The 20,720-nt window shown below is 45.3% G+C and overlaps 1 protein-coding gene across 2 annotated transcripts in view; it reads left to right on the forward strand.

The window, feature by feature from the left end:
- The first annotated feature begins 2,226 nt into the window (after window positions 1–2,226).
- ALCAM (activated leukocyte cell adhesion molecule) overlaps window positions 2,227–20,720 on the forward strand; it is a 142,709-nt gene continuing 124,215 nt past the window's right edge. The window contains exon 1 of one of the 2 annotated variants that reach the window (XM_069757751.1): window positions 2,227–2,928. In XM_069757751.1, coding sequence (XP_069613852.1) covers window positions 2,871–2,928 — 58 coding nt within the window. In that variant the 5' untranslated portion in view covers window positions 2,227–2,870. The remainder of the gene's footprint in view (window positions 2,929–20,720) is intronic. The other variant, XM_069757750.1, reaches the window with a different exon arrangement.

A 20,720-nucleotide genomic window follows, 5' to 3' on the forward strand; every position in this document is an offset into this window, starting at 1 on the left:
TGAAAGATTTTATCCTATGGTGGTAATAAAGGCTAAAATTGTAGGCAACACCACAAACCCTGACCCAGCAGAAAAACACCATTCATTTACGTACTTCGCCTTAATTAAGGCTTTTCTTGATTTCAGTGCATCGTACATAAAAGTTCACAAGTTCCTGATGCCAAGTCAAGACCTTGTATGTACTGCAGGACACAAAGCCAAGAAGCTGTCTGGCATCATAATCGTTTGTGCTGTTCCCAAAGGACCACAACCATGAGTTCTGCTAGCAACTTCTTTGACCCCTACAGTTACATCACTGGGTCACCACGTTTCTGAAAACAAGGAATCTATATAAGCCCATTTTTCAGTGTAGTGGGGGTTAGGCCAGGTGTATATGACCGTATTTCCGGTCCGAGTGCAATCCGACAAAACACTGGATCACACTCAGACCAATGTTATTCTACTGGGCCGTGCACAGGTCCGATCTTTTCTCAGACCAGCTCAGACTGAGGAAAATATTGCAGTATGTCTGAGTTTGATCCGATACTGGGATTGCAGTCAGCCATGCAAGTCAATGAGTGCATAGAAAGCATCAAACTGCCCTTTGATCACATTGGAGAGCAGTCCGATCTCTGAGCACTGACACAATGGAAATGGTGGAAAAAATGTTTTTTTTTCATCGTCTCATGAGAATAAAATCACATTATGTTGACACTCTGACCAGATTCTTCAGTGTCATTTGCATAATCAGCCCAATTCTCTCAGATGAGAGAATCTACGGCTGTGTGACCCTAGCCTCAGAGAGGGGAACCTAGAGAGGTGCGGAGGTTGCAGGTGTATGACAGAAGGGGCACAAGCACTGCTTTGATATAGCCATCAGTATTATAGATGACACTGTACATAGTGCCAATAGTATCATAGCACAGATGTGACACTTGGGCTGAAGATCTTCAAGTTAAGCCTTTGGGGGTTCCTAGTGGTCAATCCTCCATTGATCATGCCTGTATCCAAAGGGTATTGCAAGTCACGTACAAAATTCCCTTTAGGTGGTTATTACTTTGATGACAACATATTTCATATTTGCAAACTCTCTTGGAACTTCTGAAAGGCTCAGAGAAAAGGGTAGAGTTGGCAAATCTCCGAGGCTGCACAAGCCTCAACAACCTCCTTTCCAAGTTTTTTATTAGCTTCATGGTGAACCCTGACGTCCATGGGTACATTTACTGAAGGTTAGTTGGGTGAGACGCGTGGGCAGACTTATCATTAGCGCAACCTGTTCAACCACACATGGGCCCAAGAGGTAAGGGGGCCACTTCTACCTCCAGATCTTGGCCCAAGAGGTAAGGGGGCCACTTCTGCCTACAGATCAGGTGGGCTTGTGCACTATCAGCTATTTGACCACAAAGGGTCCATGTAAAGTTCTTGCAGAGGGGCCCTGTTCTGTGATACATGCCCAATGCCACACTGTGATCTCAGTGTCACGCACAACGTTACTCTATAGCTCGAGTATTACATAGAGCAGTCAGAGGGTCCGTCAGAATTCCCAAACATCAGTATTCAGAGGGACACCCACCCTTCCCGCTAATCTATTGTGTCAGGGTAAAATGATGGTTGGAATAAAGGCCAAAGTGCCTGCTACATAACACTGATCGGGGTCTTCAGATGGAATAGTCAGGATAGGTGTGAAGAGACCCCCAGCTATGGCTGCATGTCAGTTGGATTTCGGTCCCATGGTGTCATTCGCAGCTGACATAGAAAGCCCCCACTACTAGGAGTGGAAATAGAATCCGTCCACACATAAAGCACCTGAGAAATCCCCACGAAGGGGGAAATCTGCGTGACCGCATTCCTCTCATGACACTGCTGACTGAAAGTGAAACTCGAGGCCAAGTCACAAGTGACGAGTCACGGGGAGCAGCAGCACGGGTCATCGCCTCGGGAATCCACGGACATTCCACGAAATCGATCCATCACTGCCCCGGACAAAGCCCGCGCAAAATGTCGCCTGCGCCGCGGACACACGTCCTATACAGTGCGGCGAGGGCGCCCGGGCTCAGTGTGGTGACTGGCAGTGCCAGCCTTGGTCAGGATACCCCGCAGCTCGTTCTCCTCAGGCAGCGCCAGCAGGAGTCTTCAGTGCATGGCCGCCTGCTGGAGCACCTGTTACGCTGCGGGCATCCCCTGGAACAGCCTCATACACGCCGTCAACAGAGTGTGACTGACAGGAATTAGCAGCCGCCTCCCCCTGGCCAAGTGGATGATGCCGTGCAGGTGCAGTGTCACCGCTGGGACGGTCCCATTGTTACAGCAGGACAGGGGGCACGGATGGGCTTAGTGTGCTCGCTGCACGTAGGCGCGCTCCCGCCGAGCTCTGCTGCTTTCCACTCGAGGTCCTGCAGCGCCGCGAGGAGGACAGTGGCGGACACCTGCCGTCCCGGGAGCGCGCAGCCAGACACCTGCGGCTCGTATCCCACCCATGGGCTGGGGGTGTGACGCGTGTGTGACAAGGCGCCTGTGGAGAAGAAGATGTCCCTGCGCGCTCACGCATTGTTTTAGGAGGGGGCGACACCTGGGAAAGTTTGTGCGCGCTCACGTCCTGCCCTGTCCGCACCGCGGGGAGAGTGGCTGGCAGTGCCCGCGCTCAGTGTCGGGAGCGCGCGTAGGCAGGCAGTGCTGAGAGGAGGCAGCAGCGCCGGAGCAGTCAGTGTGAGGGAGCAGCGGCTGCGGGACGGAGCCTCCCTGTGTGCGGCACCTGCCGGACTGTACTAGCGCCTTCTCCCGGGAGCGGTGTGAGCCCCTGGCCAGCTGTACCCGGACACTAGCGCCACAGGTGCCACCCCGGCCGGCCCGGGCACCGCAGCGTCAGCCGCCTGTTCTGGGATCTGGGGGTGATGGCAGCGAGTACCATCCTGGCCGTGTGTGTGCTGTGTGCGGCCACCCTGCGGACAGGTAATATGGGGGCATCACTGTGCCCTGCAACTTATGTCACTGGTGGAGCAAAGTTTCTGGCGTCACCGAGTGCTGTGCTGACGTCATGCTGGGCTTGTTGGTGGGCAGCACATTGTGTGGGTGACTGGGCACAGCCTGGTGGTGTGGTGGTCCCTCATCCTCCTATGCTGTGTGCTGCCCTGGTGCAGGATGCCTCCGGATCAAAGCTTTGTTCTCCCAGCACATTCAACTTTCCCCCTCTGGCACCCAGACCCTGTCCCCTCCCCCACCCCATGCCATTATAGGGTGGGCTGCTGTGTGCCCCCTGCCATCTGGGCTGATGGCTTGTCTACACCACACCTGAGCTGGGGTCCCTGCTTGTATATCATCTCCCACTATTGCTGAGGCTGGGACAGTCCCCCACTCACACTCTGCAGGACCCCCATTTGATCTGTGTGCCCCCTGTCATTTTGGGGGGCTGATGGCTTGCCTACACAACACCTGAGCTGGGGTCCCTGCTTGTATATCGATCCCCCACTATTGCTGAGGCTTGGGACAGTCCCCCACTCACACTCTGCAGGACCCCCATTTGATCTGTGTGCCCCCTGCCATCTGGGGCTGATGGCTTGCCTGCACAACACCTGAGCTGGGGTCCCTGCTTGTATATCGATCCCCCACTATTGCTGAGGCTTGGGATAGTCCCCCACTCACACTCTGCAGGACCCCCATTTGATCTGTGTGCCCCCTTCCATCTGGGGCTGATGGCTTGCCTGCACAACACCTGAGCTGGGGTCCCTGCTTGTATATCGACCCCCCACTATTGCTGAGGCTTGGGGCAGTCCCCCACTCACTCTACAGGACCCCCATTTGATCTGTGTGCCCCCTGTCATTTTGGGGGGCTGATGGCTTGCCTACACAACACCTGAGCTGGGGTCCCTGCTTGTATATCGATCCCCCACTATTGCTGAGGCTTGGGGCAGTCCCCCACTCACTCTACAGGACCCCCATTTGATCTGTGTGCCCCCTGTCATTTTGGGGGGCTGATGGCTTGCCTACACAACACCTGAGCTGGGGTCCCTGCTTGTATATCGATCCCCCACTATTGCTGAGGCTTGGGACAGTCCCCCACTCACACTCTGCAGGACCCCCATTTGATCTGTGTGCTCTTTTCACTGCTTTCTTTGCTGGTACCAGACGAAAGGTGAAGGGGTGCCCGGTGCCCCTCCGTGCTCTGCAGGTTCTAGGCTCCTTGCCTTGGAGCTAACATTTACCTTTCCTTTGGGCTCAGCTTGTTTACTCTTCTTTTCCTTGGCGTCCTGAAACTCCACCATTCCTCCAGACAAAAGAGCAACGGAACAAGCGTCTGGCCAAGCTGCTCTTCTGGTTTGGCCACTCATCATCTAGTGCTGGGGGGGGGTAACGTGGCTCTGCGCCCCCTGGGGCTGGGTCATTCAGGAGACATTTGGGGACCACTGTATTAGGACGATGTGACCGAGGGGCTGTCTAGTAGTGATAGAGCGTCCCTTTCCTCCTGTGCTGAGATTTGTGGCCATATATCTACTAGTTGATCCTCCAGCGCTCTCACATCTCCAACTGCCTGCGCTAGTGGACCATAAAACAATTTTATTTCAGAATTTAACAGCAGCATCCATCTCCCCAGTATTGTAAAGCAATTTGCTGGCTGTATTCCGTAAAGGCAGCATCGTGCACAGTTACTGTATCTCTACTGTTTCCTTTAGCAAATACAAAGTGTCATTTATATTAATCCGCACATGATATAGCTAAATTGTATCTTTCTGGTGGCAGAAATAATAATTACCTAGAAAGGAAATTGAGATGTATTATGATGGGTCGGTCCGGAGCTTCCACACAATAATAGAATTTGTTTTAAATGGTGCGTATTTATTCATTCAGGCGATGAAAGTATTTCAAGTCATTGACAAGATCACCTATTCCTGCAAAATCATGACATCTGAAGTGCACAGACTAGGCTGGACCGATGCTGCCTACTAGTGGAGGAGTGGTGTACGACGCCGTCATGTAGGCAGGAATTTAGCCCAATTAAACCTAATATCTGCAGTTTGTAAATCAGCTTTCTGATGCTGACACGTCGTCATTAGAATCTATGAGGCTGTGCAGCCTCTAGGTCGTATCCTCGGAGGCACGGTGTCTCAGATCACATCTAGCACTTTTGTCAGCGTCCATTTCTCTTATGGACACCGTTGACGTTCTTCTGGTTGGTCTGACTGTTCGGTTGCTCCTCAGGAGGAAGTGTTCCTTGCTAATCATATAACCTCTGTGCGGTTTGATATTTACAGAATGTTGTCTTCCTATGTGGACGTTTAGTGTCATTGTACTTACTCATTGTTTTCCGACAGGCAGCCAGTTCTGCTTTCATTGATTTACCAATGTTAAAATTTGGAGTGGAGATCTGTAGAACCTTATGTTGACGTAAAATGCGTGTTGGGCCTCACGAGGTGTGTCCATCGCGCTTTGTGACAGGTCGATACAATTGCAATTGACGAGTAAACTTTCAGTTATGTATCAGAGTGCATCAGTATAAATGGATGTTATCTAATAAAGAGGCTTTGGCTAGGGTCGCACAGCTCTCATCTGAGAAAATCTGGCCGATTGTGCTAATCACACCCTGATCAGAGTTTGATCTGATTTTCTTGGATGCGGAGAATAAAAAAAAATTTCCATTCTGCCAGTCCGTGAAAATCGGACCACACTCGGGTGACATCTGAGTGCACTCTGATTTTTTTTTTTTCCACGGACCCATAGACATGAATGATAATCAGATGCAACTTGTGCATGCTATGATTTTTTTCCCTTGGATCAACTCGATCTGAAGAAAAAACGGACACATGTACAACCTCATCAGAATAACATGGCGCTGAGAGCTATCTGTCAACATACAGCAGCGGTCCGATTTTTATAGTCGTCCGCACTCGCCCTTAATGTACGTATATGGGCTGATGGCCCATACAATGTGTATTGTGAGCATCATGTACTGCAGTTATGTGCTAACCAGCCTCGTGGAAACACTGCTTCACATATGAACTGCCATTAGTCTCCTTATGGTCCATATTTTTAGTAGAAAGCTTGCCAGCCCGCTTCTATATAAAAGAACTGTAGAGCTTTACACGGGATGTGTCTGGGGGCTATTGATACTTTATAGCTGGAGCTCCTTTATTGCAGCTCAGTGGACCGTGCCTAGTAAAGAATTGTATTTTCTGTATCATACTTTACTAGTCGGAGCCTTAACTATATAAAACAGCCTGTTTCTGGCAGTGGCAATGTATTCTTTGTACAATGCCTTCACAATTAACTGTGACAAAAATGCCAATACAAGTTAGAGGAAATGTAGGGATTGAAATTCAACAGTGGCGTAATGTGACAGATGTATGTAAAACATCAGTAGGTGGACACAGACGTAGAAAAGGAACGATTAGAAAGTATACAGATAGGAATTCTCTGAATGTAATGTCCGCAGTGGACTGCACTTAGCTTACATTATTAAGAATTACAATGGTGTCCTGCAAAGAATTACAATGCGGCCATGGACTAATTTAGGGCAGGAAGGTAACACTTGTAATACATGACTAGTTCACCTTCATGCAGCAGAGACAGCCCGGCCTCAGACAATGGAAGGACGTTTCTGAACTACGGTGCACATGACATCATAGTCCCTTCATTTCTGGGCTATGAGTAAGGTGTTGGTGAGATAAGTCTAGGAAGTAATGTAGACATGTGAGCAGGGTTATCTCGTAAGAATAAGGTTACTGATTGCACGTGAGGAAGCATTTGCAATGCATTTCAGGATTTTCTCATTGAATTAGGGCTCATTCCAATGTCAGTGATCTTTTACGCAGCAAACTGTCCAAGTTTCATACGCGTCTTTTATTAGAGAGTCATCAGTCTGGTCAGTGTTTCAGTGTTTAGCTTCTGTGTGGTCAGAGTTAAATCATATTTTGTCGGATGAAAATAAAGCAAAACTGATGGAAGTTTCTCAAGCTTGTCCCTTCAAATGGTTCATGAAAAAGGGATGGTATCCATGTGTTTTTTTTTTTTTCGTGGACCTGTAGCCTTGCCGAGATTGATTCGACATTCGGATGCATATCGGACAAGTCCCCGGACTTTTTGTGGACCACTTGGCCCAACGGTAAAAGTAGGGCATGTAAACTACCCCACAGACTGTCAGAGGTATGAATGCCATCCATGAAATGCACAAATAACACTCAGATGAGAAAAACTGACTTCACCTGATTAGTACTGCCAATAAATAACCTAAAGGCTCAGATGATTGACGTAATCCCGGTGTTCCTCTGACATAGACCACTAGGGTGGTGGCACTAGAGCGACTAACGTTTGAGTGGTCAGTAACGCTTTTTTTATAATAATACCTACTCTTCAGATTTTGAAAAGTCCCTGAAAACCCCCTTAAAGGTAGCTGATCATGTGTAAAATTCCTAAATGCTGATGAGCAATTGGAAAATACGTCTGTGGTTCAATTTTAGATGAAACAGTTTCTCTGAAGAATTTACCGCCATTGTGTTATTACCGTAGATTTTGTGCTGTTTCTAAGGTGAGCTTTTCTCTGCATTAGATAGGTATCACAATGTGATTCTTGGTGTTTGCACAGCGTGTGTTATCATTTTAACAAATGTGTTAGGATATGTCTTTGTGGCACTTACTAATATATAAATATTACATGTTGTCAGTGTAGTTTTCCTCACAGGCCATACAGCAATCCTGTTCTGAAAGTGGCTGTTGGAGGAGTATGTGACCAGACCTGTCCATTAGCCTCCTCCAATTGAAACGCGCTGAACTTAGGAAAAACGAAATTCCAGCTAGAGGAGGCTGATGAACAGGTCTGGTCGTATGCTCCGCCATCAACTGCTATTTTAAGAACAGAAGAGCTCTTTGGCCTGTGAAGAAGGTTCATGTCACCTTCACCTGAAAACATCTTCAGAATCCAAGCTTTTCTTACCTATGACACTGCTAAAACTATTCATGTTGCTTTCATTCATTCTTGTCCGAATTACTGCAACTGTCAACTAGTCTTACTAAACACTCTCCTCTCCAATCTATCCTGAAATTAAGCAGAAAATATCATATTTTTGTCCAGCCTCCACCCTCTGCTAGTCATTGAACTGGTTGCCCATACTATACAGTAACATGTAAAAGTTTGCGCACCCTTGGTCAAAATTACTGTTAATGTGAACAGTTAAGCAAGTTGACGGTGAAATGATCTTTAAAAGGCATAAAGTTAAAGATTACATATTTCCTTTGTATTTTAGGCAAAAAATATTGTCTTTTTTCACATTTTAAAAATGGCAAAAAGGAAAATGGGACAATGAAAATGTTTGGATAAACTTGGAGATTTGTGTGCTCAGACAACTTTTGCCAAGGTTTCAAACCTTAATTAGCTTGTTAGGGTTATGACTCGTTCATTATCATCGTCAGGAAAGGCCAGCAAATTTCCCAGCTTTATAAAAACCCAGCCTCCCTTAACCTTGTGCCAAATAACAGCAGCCATGGGTTCTTCTAAGCAGCTGCCTAGCACTCTGAAAATTAAAATGATGGAGGCCCACAAAGTAGGAGAATATAGCAAAGCGTTTTCAAGTTGCCCTTTCTTCAGTTCGAAATGTAATTAAGAAATGGCAGCTAACAGAAACAGTGGTCAAGATAAGGTCTGGAAGACAAAGCAACATAACAGTGAGATCTACTCGTAGGATTGCTAGAGAGGCAAATTAGAACCTTCGCTTGACTGCAAAAGACCTTCAGAAATATTTAGCAGACTCAGGAATTGTGGTACATTGTCCTATTCAGACACCTGCTCAAATAAGGCATTCAATAAAGAGTCATCAGAAGAAAACCTCTCCTGCATCCACACCATAAAATTCAGCATCAGAAATATGCAATAGAACATGTAAACAAGCCTGATGCATTTTGGAAACAAGTCCTGTGCACTGATGAGGTTAAAATAGAACTCTCTGGCCACAATGATCAAAGGTAACATAACACCATCTGTAAAAAAAGCTGAAATTGAAAAGGGAATGACTTCCACAAATGGATTTAAAAGGAAGAATGGATGAAAATCTCTCAAACAAGAACTGAAAGACTCTTGACTGGCTACAAAAAGCATTTACAAGCTGTGATACTTTCAAAAGGGTGCTACTAGGCACTAACCATGCAAGGTGCTTAAACTTTTGTATCAACCCATTTCCCTTCTTGTAATTTTTTAAATGTTAAAGATGAAAATATATATTTTGTTGCCTAAAATTCAAAGGAATTGCGTCATCTTCAACTTTAGGCCTTTTCGAGATCATTTCATCTTCAACTTGCTTAACTGTTAAAGTAAATGAGTCTTAAAGGTTGGAATGTGTCTGAATGAAGCTAGAGAATACGAGGTCACATTACCATGCAGTCAGGTGCTACACCCTCCTCTGTGGGAGCTGGACACTGGGCGAGGCCCCTAATGAATATTTAGTTATTTGCAGCAGAATATATTTATCATATGATTGAATAGTAATTGTTTCATAGACTGAGATCAGTATTTTGGTGACAGTTGCTCTTAAAGGGAAGCTATCATCAGAAAATGACTTGATTAAATCTGTTTTTTGTGTTTAAATGTATTTATTATTTTTGCCAATTTTTTTTTTTTTTTTTTACATAGCGCAGTCTATTAAAATAACAAATAGAAATCATTCTTACTGGCCACTGGGTCATTTTTAGACTCGCCCTTCTTTTTGTCTCAGGAAATACACGTACATTAGCCACTATAGCCGTATTCAGACTCTATCTTTTGCATTGAAGTGTTAATGAGCCTGTGCAAAGGTCATCGTGAAGGGGAAGCAGGGTCATCTGTGACATCTCCTATTGTGATGGTTGGATCCTGTGTCATCAGCCATGTATAGAGGTCTTACCTGTTCCTGTAATCCTGCCTCTAATAATAATGAGTCTGTTGAAATCTCTTCCTGAAAATACAGGAGGTAAGACTGAAAATCTGCAAAATTAGTTTTTTTTTGTACTTTTTTTAATAAAAATCGTAGTATGAAAAAAAAGACTTTTTAAATACTTCTATCAAAAAAGCCTGATTTTTAAACCAGATCATTTTCAGACAGTAACTTATTTGTAAAAGGGCTAATCCAGTGCTATGTACCGTAATTATAGTTTATTCATAGTGTAAGAAAAACTTTGGCAACATTTCAGTTATACTTGAATTTTCCAACATTTGTAAGATTTCTAGTTGTAGTAATTGGACCAATGTTTATTTGCTGGAGCTAAAATACATTGCTGCTTGCTGCCACCTTTTGTGAGAGTTTCAGACCTGAACTCAAAGGAATTAGTATGTCGTTGTCCACTGACCGGAAGCAGAGGCCTTGACAACAGTGAGCACTTCATACACAAAGTTTACTAGATTGTGGCTTATAAGTGGACACCGTTATGAAATATGTTCACAACAACTGTAAAACACCGCTTACGTTGATTAACCCTTTAAGAACCACAAATTTGCCTTTTTTTCCATTGTCTATTAAGAGCGTGTGATCTTAGGCTACGTTCCCACGATCAGGAACTAGCAGCGTTTTGGATGCAGCTTATTTTTACTACTTTCTAACCACGCAGGTAAATCCACGGGTTAAGTGAACCATGCGGATTTACCGCATCCAATGCATTCTATTTTGAAAATTGACATGCTGCGCCTCACGAACCTGCGTCATGGGTGAGTTTATGCCACGCCAAATAGAAGCACAATAGGCATGGGATTTCTAGAGATCCCATCCACTGTACTTGTATTGTAGAACGCAAGTGCGCTGCGTCCAAGACGCTGCTGTTCCTGATCGTGGGCACGGACCCTTACAGTGCTCTGTAATAAGTAGTGTAGGGGTGTCGTGATTCCATCTGTTTATTCTCTTAGGTTGCATAGATTACGTTGTCATAGCAAAGGCCTCCAGATCTGCAAACCTAATAATTGGTATCATCACATCCAATCTTTTTTTAATATGTAAAAATACTGTAGTAAAATATTAATATGGCCATGATCATGTAGATGTAGAGAATTAAGTTTACGCTGTATGCCATGGTTTTGCATGGTTAATGGTATAAAAACAATAGCGGAATTGCTGGTATTTTTCCAGATTTTACTAGGCATCAGTCTCACATAGAAAAATAAAACCTCGGGTACATAGATAGGGTATGTGACGAAGGAAGAAAGCAAAACAAACATTGCCTTATCATTAAAGGGACTCTGTCACCTGAATTTGGCGGGACCGGTTTTGGGTCATATGGGCGGAGTTTTCGGGTGTTTGATTCACCCTTTCCTTACCCGCTGGCTGCATGCTGGCTGCAATATTGGATTGAAGTTCATTCTCTGTCCTCCATAGTACACGCCTGCGCAAAGCAATCTTGCCTTGTGCAGGCGTGTACTACGGAGGACAGAGAATGAACTTCAATCCAATATTGCAGCCAGCATGCAGCCAGCGGGTAAGGAAAGGGTGAATCAAACACCCGAAAACTCCGCCCATATGACCCAAAACCGGTCCCGCCAAATTCAGGTGACAGGTTCCCTTTAAGGCCCAGAACGCATCTGAGGTAAAGATAGATAATCTTCTGAGTGTGCGCATAAAATGAACCATTTTTCAATCTACTCATTTACGCAGTTCACTTGACAGTTTACATCGAGTTCATTGACAGCTCTACAAGTCCCCATAGATGGCGCCTTTCTTCGCAGACCACTCCCGCATATTCACATTCCATGGATTTATTGCAGAGATTCCTTGAGTGAGAATAAATTCCACACCTCCGATCAGGATGGCGCCTCAAGCTTGTGCTTCTGTTTATGGAGGTCACAGAAAGCTTGGGATTATTGGGAAATGGGATTATTGCGGCATGTCAGTTAACGTTACATTCACGCAAGATCAGTGTGTGAGACTCAGGGCAGGTTCTGTTTTGGTCAGTGTTTGCGTAGCCGAATCGGCCATTCAAGTCTGAGGATTCATGGGACATGGATACAAATCAGAAGGCCTCAATTTTTGCATCCATGTCTCACGGATCCTTTAGGCTAGTTTCACATTTGCGGTTAAGTCCGCAGCGTATCGTCCGCAACTGCAAACGCATGCAAAAACGCATGCAAACGTCTGATAACGCAGCGTTTTCATCCGCATCAGCTTACACATGATGGTAAAAAAAACGCAGCGTTTGCATGCGTTTATACATGTGTTTGCGCTTTTTATGCGCATGCGTTTGATATTTCCAGGAGGGTGTGTCTTTAATGGGCATGTCTAATCAGTTCCTGGACATGTGCAGTCCGAAGTACGCAAGCGCATCAAACGCATGCGTACGCAAAGACGTGTACGCATGCGTTCCCATAGACAGTAATGCGTTTTTTTGCCGCATTCCTTGCTCTAACAACTGCATAATTTTCTAGGCGGCAAATTGACGCCTCTAAAATTACTACATGTTGCGTTTGCCGCGCCAAACCGCAGACGACGAAAAAACGCATGCAAACGCGGCAAAACGCAACTGATCGCAGACACATGCGTCCCTAATGTAAAATATAGGAATACGCAACGCATGCGGATAATTGCGGAAGAAACGCTGCGGACACAACCGCAAATGTGAAACCGGCCTTACTTGGCTCCAAATGTGAATATAATTTTTTGGCTTTGGGACACAATCTCTCCTTCAGCCCAAAAGATACTACACGCAATATGGATGACACATGAGGAAAAAATGCTCTATTTCTCACCCATTGTAAAATTCACACAGACGCCGTGGATGTGGCGGAGGGTGAAATGGGGTGGCAAATCTGCTGCATGGAAGTCCTCAGCAGGCGCAGCTTGTGAGAGTCTTTTTTGAGGTGGTCAAAAACAAGTTTTCTAGTGCAAACTCCTTGACAGAAGATTCTTTCTTGGTGAGTTTTCACAGCAGGTTTTCATATACTGAAGCTTTTTGAAGAGCTCTTATTCGGCACTGTTTTTGCAGCATTCTGATTGGACGGTAACCAGTATAGAGTGGATTCCATAATGAGCTGTTTCAAGCAGTGACATGCAGCTTCTGTTCTCCCACCAAGTGTTTTTCAAAACTGCTCAAAAGATGTGAACAGCAAAGTGGTTTTACAATAGGAAGAGTCTTTCAAGAGTTTTTAATTTATTTTTCAGGGACACCGCAACAAAGACTCCTAAAACTTGTGTGCTCATACCCTTACATAATATGTGTAATTGTGGAGCCTAGTCGACGTTCCCTATACAATTAAAAGTACGGTAGTTTCATGCTGTAGTTGTAAAAAGCAGTGTATCAGTGCTACGCCGGCTGTCAGTGCCTGGGGATGCTTACAGCCGCCACTATGTACCGAGTATATGACTGAAGCCAGAGGCTAGAGGAAGGAATAAAGTTAATTTTCTCCTGGTAGCCAGGCTTTCAGTGCGATGGCTTTAGAATGTTACTAATCTGCAGAATAACTCGATTTATGCAGGTTAATATAGTTTTTTGAAGTGACAGATTCATAGTAATGTCGCCAGTAATCTGAACAAATCCATTGAAAAGCAAACTGAAATCGCTTTGAGGTGGTGAATAACATTCTTCCAGCTTCTTCATTGTCTGTGTCTGTAGTAATCACACTGCACTTGGATGACATCCGAGTGGAGTCTAATGTTTCACATGCACCCATAGACTTGTAAGGGTACGTATGAGCCGAGTCTCGCAGCCACTCTCAGCACGCTGCTATTGTTTTTTCATGCTGAAAAACATCGGATAGCACTTGGCCATGTTACATGCTCGTGTGAGCGAGCCCTAAGGGTGTGCATATTTCTGCATCCACATTACTGATTGGTTACCAGGGATGCTACTGGCCGGAGCTCCCTGGCCGCACAGACTTGTTAGGGTATGTGCACACGTTGCGGAATTCGCAGCAGTTTTCCATTCGTTGTACAGTACCATGTAAACCTATGGAAAACCAAATCCACAGTGCACATGCTGCGGAAAATAATTGGAATTATTTTCAATTATCCCATAATTGGAATCCGTACCTATAAAAGCGCAGGTGAAAACTGCAGAAAAGCTGTGGTAAATCCGCAGTTAAAAAGCAGTGATTTTTCAGAATCCGCATACGAATCCGCAACATGTGCACATACCCTTAGACTTACCAGAGGACTCACAGCGTCTTGCTGCACCACGTCCATTTCTTATTGCTTCTGGATGCAAGATCCCTATAGCGGACACCAGTACCCACAGGGGCATCCAGGATAACACTCCAGTGCACGACTCCAAGGAGGCTAAATCCGCAAACTGCAGGTCTTCCTTTCTGTTACTCCTTCTTATGTTTCACATGCATGTTTGTTAGCTGGAATGCTAGGTCTGCTGCGGTAACTATTTGTACCATTCAAAGGCCTCTTTCACACTTGCGTCGGTACGGGTCATCGCTATGCGTCGGGCCGACGTACCGACGCACGTTGTGAAATTTGTGCACGACGTGGGCAGCGGATGCAGTTTTTCAACGCATCCGCTGCCCATTCTGAAGTCCGGGGAGTAGGGGGCGGAGTTTCGGCTGCGCATGCGCGGTCAAAAATGGCGGACGCGACAGACAAAAAAAAGTTCACTTGAACGTTTTTTCGTGCCGACGGTCCCCCAAAACACGACGGATCCGTTGCACGACGGACGCGACGTGTGGCCATCTGTCACCATCCGTCGCTAATACAAGTCTATGGGAAAAAAACGCATTCTGCGAGCACATTTGCAGGATCCGTTTTTTTTTGCCAAAACAACAGTTTGTGACGAATGCCAAACAACATATACTCTATATGTAAGATCTCTAGCCCCAACACTAGATTTAGCAGAAACACCACAAATTGTTGCTTCTAAAATTTAGAGAGCAGTATTGATCATAAATACCTGTGTAAATTTGAATTACCATGACTTTTGATTATCTAAGCATCGCTTTATACATGCAGTTTCTATTGCTATAGTTATCATTGCATTACACATTATGTATACCCCTCCTCACATGTAAAGCACCATGTATTAAATGGCGCTATAATAATAAATAATAATAATTGTCGGTCCACTAGCTGTGTAGCGCGGCCGTATTCAGTTTGTCTTTGATCACCTTTCTCTGCGGGGTTTGCCACACAGGACCTGTTTTTCTGTCTGCAGCTTTCAGCAGTACCTATCCCCTTGGACGCTGGTGTCTTATTTTGGTGTAATAAGCGCATTGATAAATCTTGGTGGTTCTGTGGCACGCTGACTAGCTCCATTCGTTTCATGAGGCCACAAGTTAGTAGTTTGGACGCAGTATGTACTTGTCGGACTCTCCCATTTCTTCTGATGATCATTATGACGACATTCTGTTTTTGTAGCCGAATTGTGGCAGCCACAGTGGCCACCCAGTAATCAGCGTGTGGCCTACAGCACAGTAAATGACTGCAGCGGCCGTAGTTTACGTTCCTTCTTCTATACAGAACTGCTGGAATGATTGAGAGTGTTTACTCGCAGCTCTGGCAGTAAGTTCTGGCAGAGGTTTGTGTAAGTGACCCCATGCTGCACGGTCTGGGTAAAATCACCTCGGCTTTACTGTAGTTTTAGCTTTGTCTTCATATTGTAAAACGTCTCGCAATCACTTTTCTTTGTGTCATGCAGCGTGTATACATGGCACAAAATGTCTGGTTCACTTTCAATATTCATCTGATATTTTTTACAGCCGGGCCTGGTGATTGAATATTTATATTACAGGAGGGGAAGCCGGGCTCGGGAGAGGCTCAGATCAAGTTACTTTTCTGCTCTCTGTCCTCACTGATCATGTCTAACTTACACAAAGAGCAGACAATATGTATTTTGTTTCTTTTTATTTCTGCGTTGGGGACTGGACAGTGTATATAAAGGACCACCCAACCGCTACTACTTCTGAGCGGAGTACAAATGAATATCATGTTTCATGCCCAGGTAACACGCATCCTAATGTTTTATTCTGAATATCATTTTTCTGTTGTTTTGCTGTTCAGATTTTGAACATGAATATTTAATATAAAAGAAAGGTATTAGGACAGTACCTGCTGCAAAAGTATCTGTAACCAAACTGTTACTTTGGTTATCACAGGGTACAAAGTTACAGTCCCTTTACATTCAATTTGTAAAGGGAATAAAAGTAAAGATTATTATTATTATTAATGTCACCACAAAAATATCCTATCCATTTGCAGTAGATGGTCACAGCTCCCCTACCTAAAGATCTGAACTTGCCCCTTTCTACCATAGAAGTCAATACAGATCTCCAGACTGTTATCTTTTATGGATCGTATGGCTGCTGTAAGGCGTGATCCTGGGGCTACACAGATTGTATGGCCAAATTGCAGGTGAATGAGGCAAATTGCGACCATCTATGATACTGCAGTCAAGACATGCAAGTCGCAAATATTCAGAACCAGTTGGATTTTTTTGCGGCTTTCATGTGGTGATCATGGTATTCTGGGGGACACAGTGTGACCCCATTCACTATCAGTACACTGCAATGTAGCAGTGACAGAGCGATTTTTGTGTCATGCTGTGAACAGCTCAGGCAAGGTGGGCAACCCCATAATCCTGCACAAAAAATAGCATACAAAATTCTAGACAATAAATTCAGATTGAGTGAGACTATGTTTAACTCTCTGGTTCTACATGATCCTTTTCCTTTAGAATGGATGAACCTTTGACCGTGTCTTCATTGACAAAGAGCTGTCTGGAAATAGCCTGCATTAGATGCTGCAGGTCAAAGGAAGCTTAGCTCACATGAGAGGGCAGAAGGTTGCGAAATGTTCATGAGAATTTAATCTTTTCTATTCGCCACGACAGCACCCACTAGAGAGAGGGGATCCGCCCCTAGGAACAGGAAACCTACAGAGAGATAAAAGGGGCGGCCCCCCCTCGCTCCTCAGTTGGTTTCCTGTTCCTAGAAGGGAACCCACAGAGAAGAACTCTATGGCTAAGAAGAGGAAGACCTGCCTGGGCTACCGCCTGTATCGACTCTGCTGAGCGACAGGGGTCCCAGAGCAGGTAGACAGTGTCAGGGGAATGTTCCTGCGGGCTCCCCCCTCATCTGGTGCGGCTGACAGGGAAGCCTGAAGGTACCAACGGTCTCCCTGCTGGGACACCGTTGGGTAAGTGCTAATGAAAGGCACGGCGCAGTGTGGATACCTGTGGTAATGCCCTCCTGAGTGGAGCTGAGCAGCGGTGTGGTATCCCTGGGCGGAATCTTCCCTCCGTTCCCTCCAGAGGTAAGAGGCGACATGGTGGGAAGCAGCGCTGAGAGCGCTTCCGGTTTGCAGAGACGCGGGCGCATGCGCAGTAGCGTCGGCGTCCCATGGAAGGAAGCTTGAACTTCCGGGGTCGCGGTGTCAGAGTACCATTTCCGGGGGAACCGCCATATTGGATTCCCCCATGCGATCCCAGCGTCTGGATGCCGGACTTGTGAGTAAAAAAAAAAAAAAAAAAAAACAGGATGGGGATGTATGCAGGAGTGGCTACACTATAAAAGTCAGGATGAGAAGTGCAGTCAGTGTGCATTATGTCATCCCAAGAGGAGGTCCATGTGCACTCCATGGAAGAGCCACTAGTACCTAGTAGCGAAACCAGGAAAAACAGCAGTGGACACTTTAAGTTAAGTGACTCCACTGATAAATCGGGAAGAAAATCATCCCGTTCCACATCCCAAACTAAGACAACCCCGCAGCCGGTAAAATTAATACGCTGGGTGAGTGTACGCATACTTCACTGAAGTATATATTGATTCCTTTGCTTGTATTATTTTAGGCAAAAAGGACGGGAAAGAGTAAGCACAAACAATGTGCTATATGTACCGAACCCCTGCCTGACTCCTATACTAAGAGTCTATGTCAGGCATGTATAGATAACACCTTACGGCAGGAGGAATCGGTGAAAATGAACGAGATACGGCTCATAATTAGGGAAGAACTTCAGTCGTTAGGAGGCGGTTCTTCCTCGATTAATACCGAGAAAAAGAAAAGAAGAGTATCCTCACCTAGAGCCGACACGTCAGCAGAGAGTGGGGAGGTCGACTCTGAGGTCTCTCAACTGTCTGATTCTTCAGGGGAAGAAGACTTTGTTTGCTTTCCAACTGAAGGCATAAACAACTTGGTTAAATCGGTGAGAAATACGATGGGGGTATCGGAGTCAAAAGAACCCCAAACACCACAGGAAATCATGTTTGCTGGTCTTTCCCAACGGAAAGGCCACGTGTTTCCAATAAACCAGGCCATAAAGGACCTCGTTAAGAAGGAATGGGGTAAAGGTCAAAAAGGTTTTGTACCAATACCCTGTAAAAGGCGCTACCCATTTGATGACGAAGATTTAAGTACATGGACCAAAATACCAAAGGTCGATGCTGCAGTTGCATCTACATCTCGCCGGTTCTCCTTGCCCGTGGAAGATGCAGGTTCCTTAACAGATCCCATGGACCGAAAATCAGATGCGCTCCTTAAAAAATCGTGGGAGGCCTGTGTCACGGCATTCAAACCGGCAATTGCAGCCACATGTACTGGCAGATCAATGTTAGTCTGGCTGGATCAGCTGGAGCAAAATATTAAAAATGGTGTATCCAGGGAGAAGTTACGAGCGTCTATCCCTTTGATCAAGGGTGCGGCTGCCTTTATATCGGATGCCTCTATTGACTCCCTACGTCTGGCGGCCAGAACAGCTAATATCTCCAACACGGCTAGGCGGGCTTTATGGCTAAAAAACTGGAAAGGAGATGCCCAATCTAGATCAAAATTATGTGCCATACCCTGTCAGGGTGAGTACCTGTTTGGAACAGTCCTTGACGATATACTCAAGAAGGCAGGTGAAAGGAAAAAAGGATTCCCTAATCCCTTTGTTCCATCTTACAGAAGGGCCTTCAGGAAGCCACCATTCGGAAAGAAGGGAGGCTTCAGAGACAGATGGAACAATAAGGATTTTAAACAAAAAGGAAACCTGTTTAATAAACGTCCATTCAAGCCAGCCGACAAATTCCAGTAATTATATTCCTCCAGTGGGTGGAAGATTAAAACAGTTTAGGCAACAATGGGAAGAGATAACAATAAATACTTGGGCCATTAAATTAATATCTTCAGGCCTCACATTAGACTTTATTAGAACTCCACCGGACTCCTTCCTCCTTACCACCTTAAGATCCAGGCCTCAGCAAGAGGCACTTGAAACAGAGGTTAAAACCCTCCTACGCAAACAAGTCCTAGTGGAAGTCCCATCTTCCCAGAGGGGGAGGGGATTTTATTCTCCCTTGTTTCTGATTAATAAGCCGGATGGCTCTTTCAGAACCATAATTAATTTAAGAAAGCTGAACTCCTTTATAAGGCCTAAAACATTCAAAATGGAATCCATTCGTTCAGCCATAAAGAATTTATTTCCAAACTGTTACATGGTAGTATTGGATCTTAAGGATGCTTACTATCATATTCCTATACATCATTTATTCCAGCAGTTCCTTCGGGTAGCAGTCTGTATAGAGGGACAAATTCGTCATCTACAATATAAGGCGATGCCCTTCGGATTATCCATGGCCCCAAGGGTTTTCACAAAATTGCTATTGGAAGTTATGTCTTTCCTAAGAGTAAAAGATACTTTAGTCATTCCATATCTAGATGACCTATTGATTGTGGGTAAAGACCCCCTACAGTGTGAGCAGAGGTTACGGGAAGTAGTGGTTTCCTTACAATCCCTGGGGTGGCTGGTTAATTGGGAAAAATCTAGACTTCAGCCGGTTAAGTGTCAGAAATTCCTAGGGCTCCTTCTAGATTCAGCTGACCAGATTTGTAAGCTGCCTGAGGATAAGAAAATCTCCATAGTTGATAAGGTATCTTTAGCAATAGAAAATCGTAGTATGTCACTCAGACAGAGCATGTCATTACTAGGTTCTCTGACATCGTGTATCCCTGCGGTCCAGTGGGCACAGGCTCATACTAGGCCTCTACAAAAATTTATATTAGAGGAGGACATTAAGAATAGAGGCTGTCTGGATAGAACAGTTTATCTAACAACGGAAGTATTACACTCCCTTAGGTGGTGGTTAAATCAGAAAAACCTTTCAAAAGGGGTTCTTTGGGTAATTTCCCCCTCTAGTATAGTGACCACAGATGCTGGGCCTAAAGGCTGGGGGGCACATTTTAAGGATCAGTGGGTTCAGGATCTTTGGTCTAGTTCGGAACTAGATAGTTCTTCAAATGTCAAAGAGTTGAGGGCAATATATTATTCCCTACTTCACTTTCTTCCTCAGCTCAGCGGCTCTCACACAAGAGTGTTCTCCGACAACACCACGGCAGTAGCTTACTTAAACCATCAAGGAGGTACGCGGTCGGACAGACTCAGGCAGCTGGCATCAGACATCATGGAATTAGCCGAAGGTCATCTGCTATCACTATCAGCAGTTCACATCAGGGGCACAGACAACTTTCGTGCCGATTTTCTGAGCCGTCACACCCTTCATCAAGGGGAATGGATGCTAAACAGAAAAATTTTCAAAATGATAACAGCGCAATGGGGTATTCCTCAAATAGACTTGTTTGCCACAAGAGCCAACCGACAGGTCAGGATGTTTGCCTCTCTAAACAGAGAGGACAAGCCGGACATACTCGATGCCCTCCAAGTGCCCTGGACTTTCGACCTGGCATATGCTTTTCCTCCATTGAATCTACTACCTTTGGTAATAAGAAAAATAAGAGAAGAAGGAGCAAGAATTCTATTAATAGCCCCATTCTGGCCCAAAAGGCCATGGTTCTCATGGCTGAGGGCGATGTCAGTGTCGGACCCGTGGATTCTGCCTC

The sequence above is a fragment of the Ranitomeya imitator genome, chromosome 3, assembly GCF_032444005.1.
Source record: "Ranitomeya imitator isolate aRanImi1 chromosome 3, aRanImi1.pri, whole genome shotgun sequence".
Taxonomy (NCBI): domain Eukaryota; kingdom Metazoa; phylum Chordata; class Amphibia; order Anura; family Dendrobatidae; genus Ranitomeya; species Ranitomeya imitator.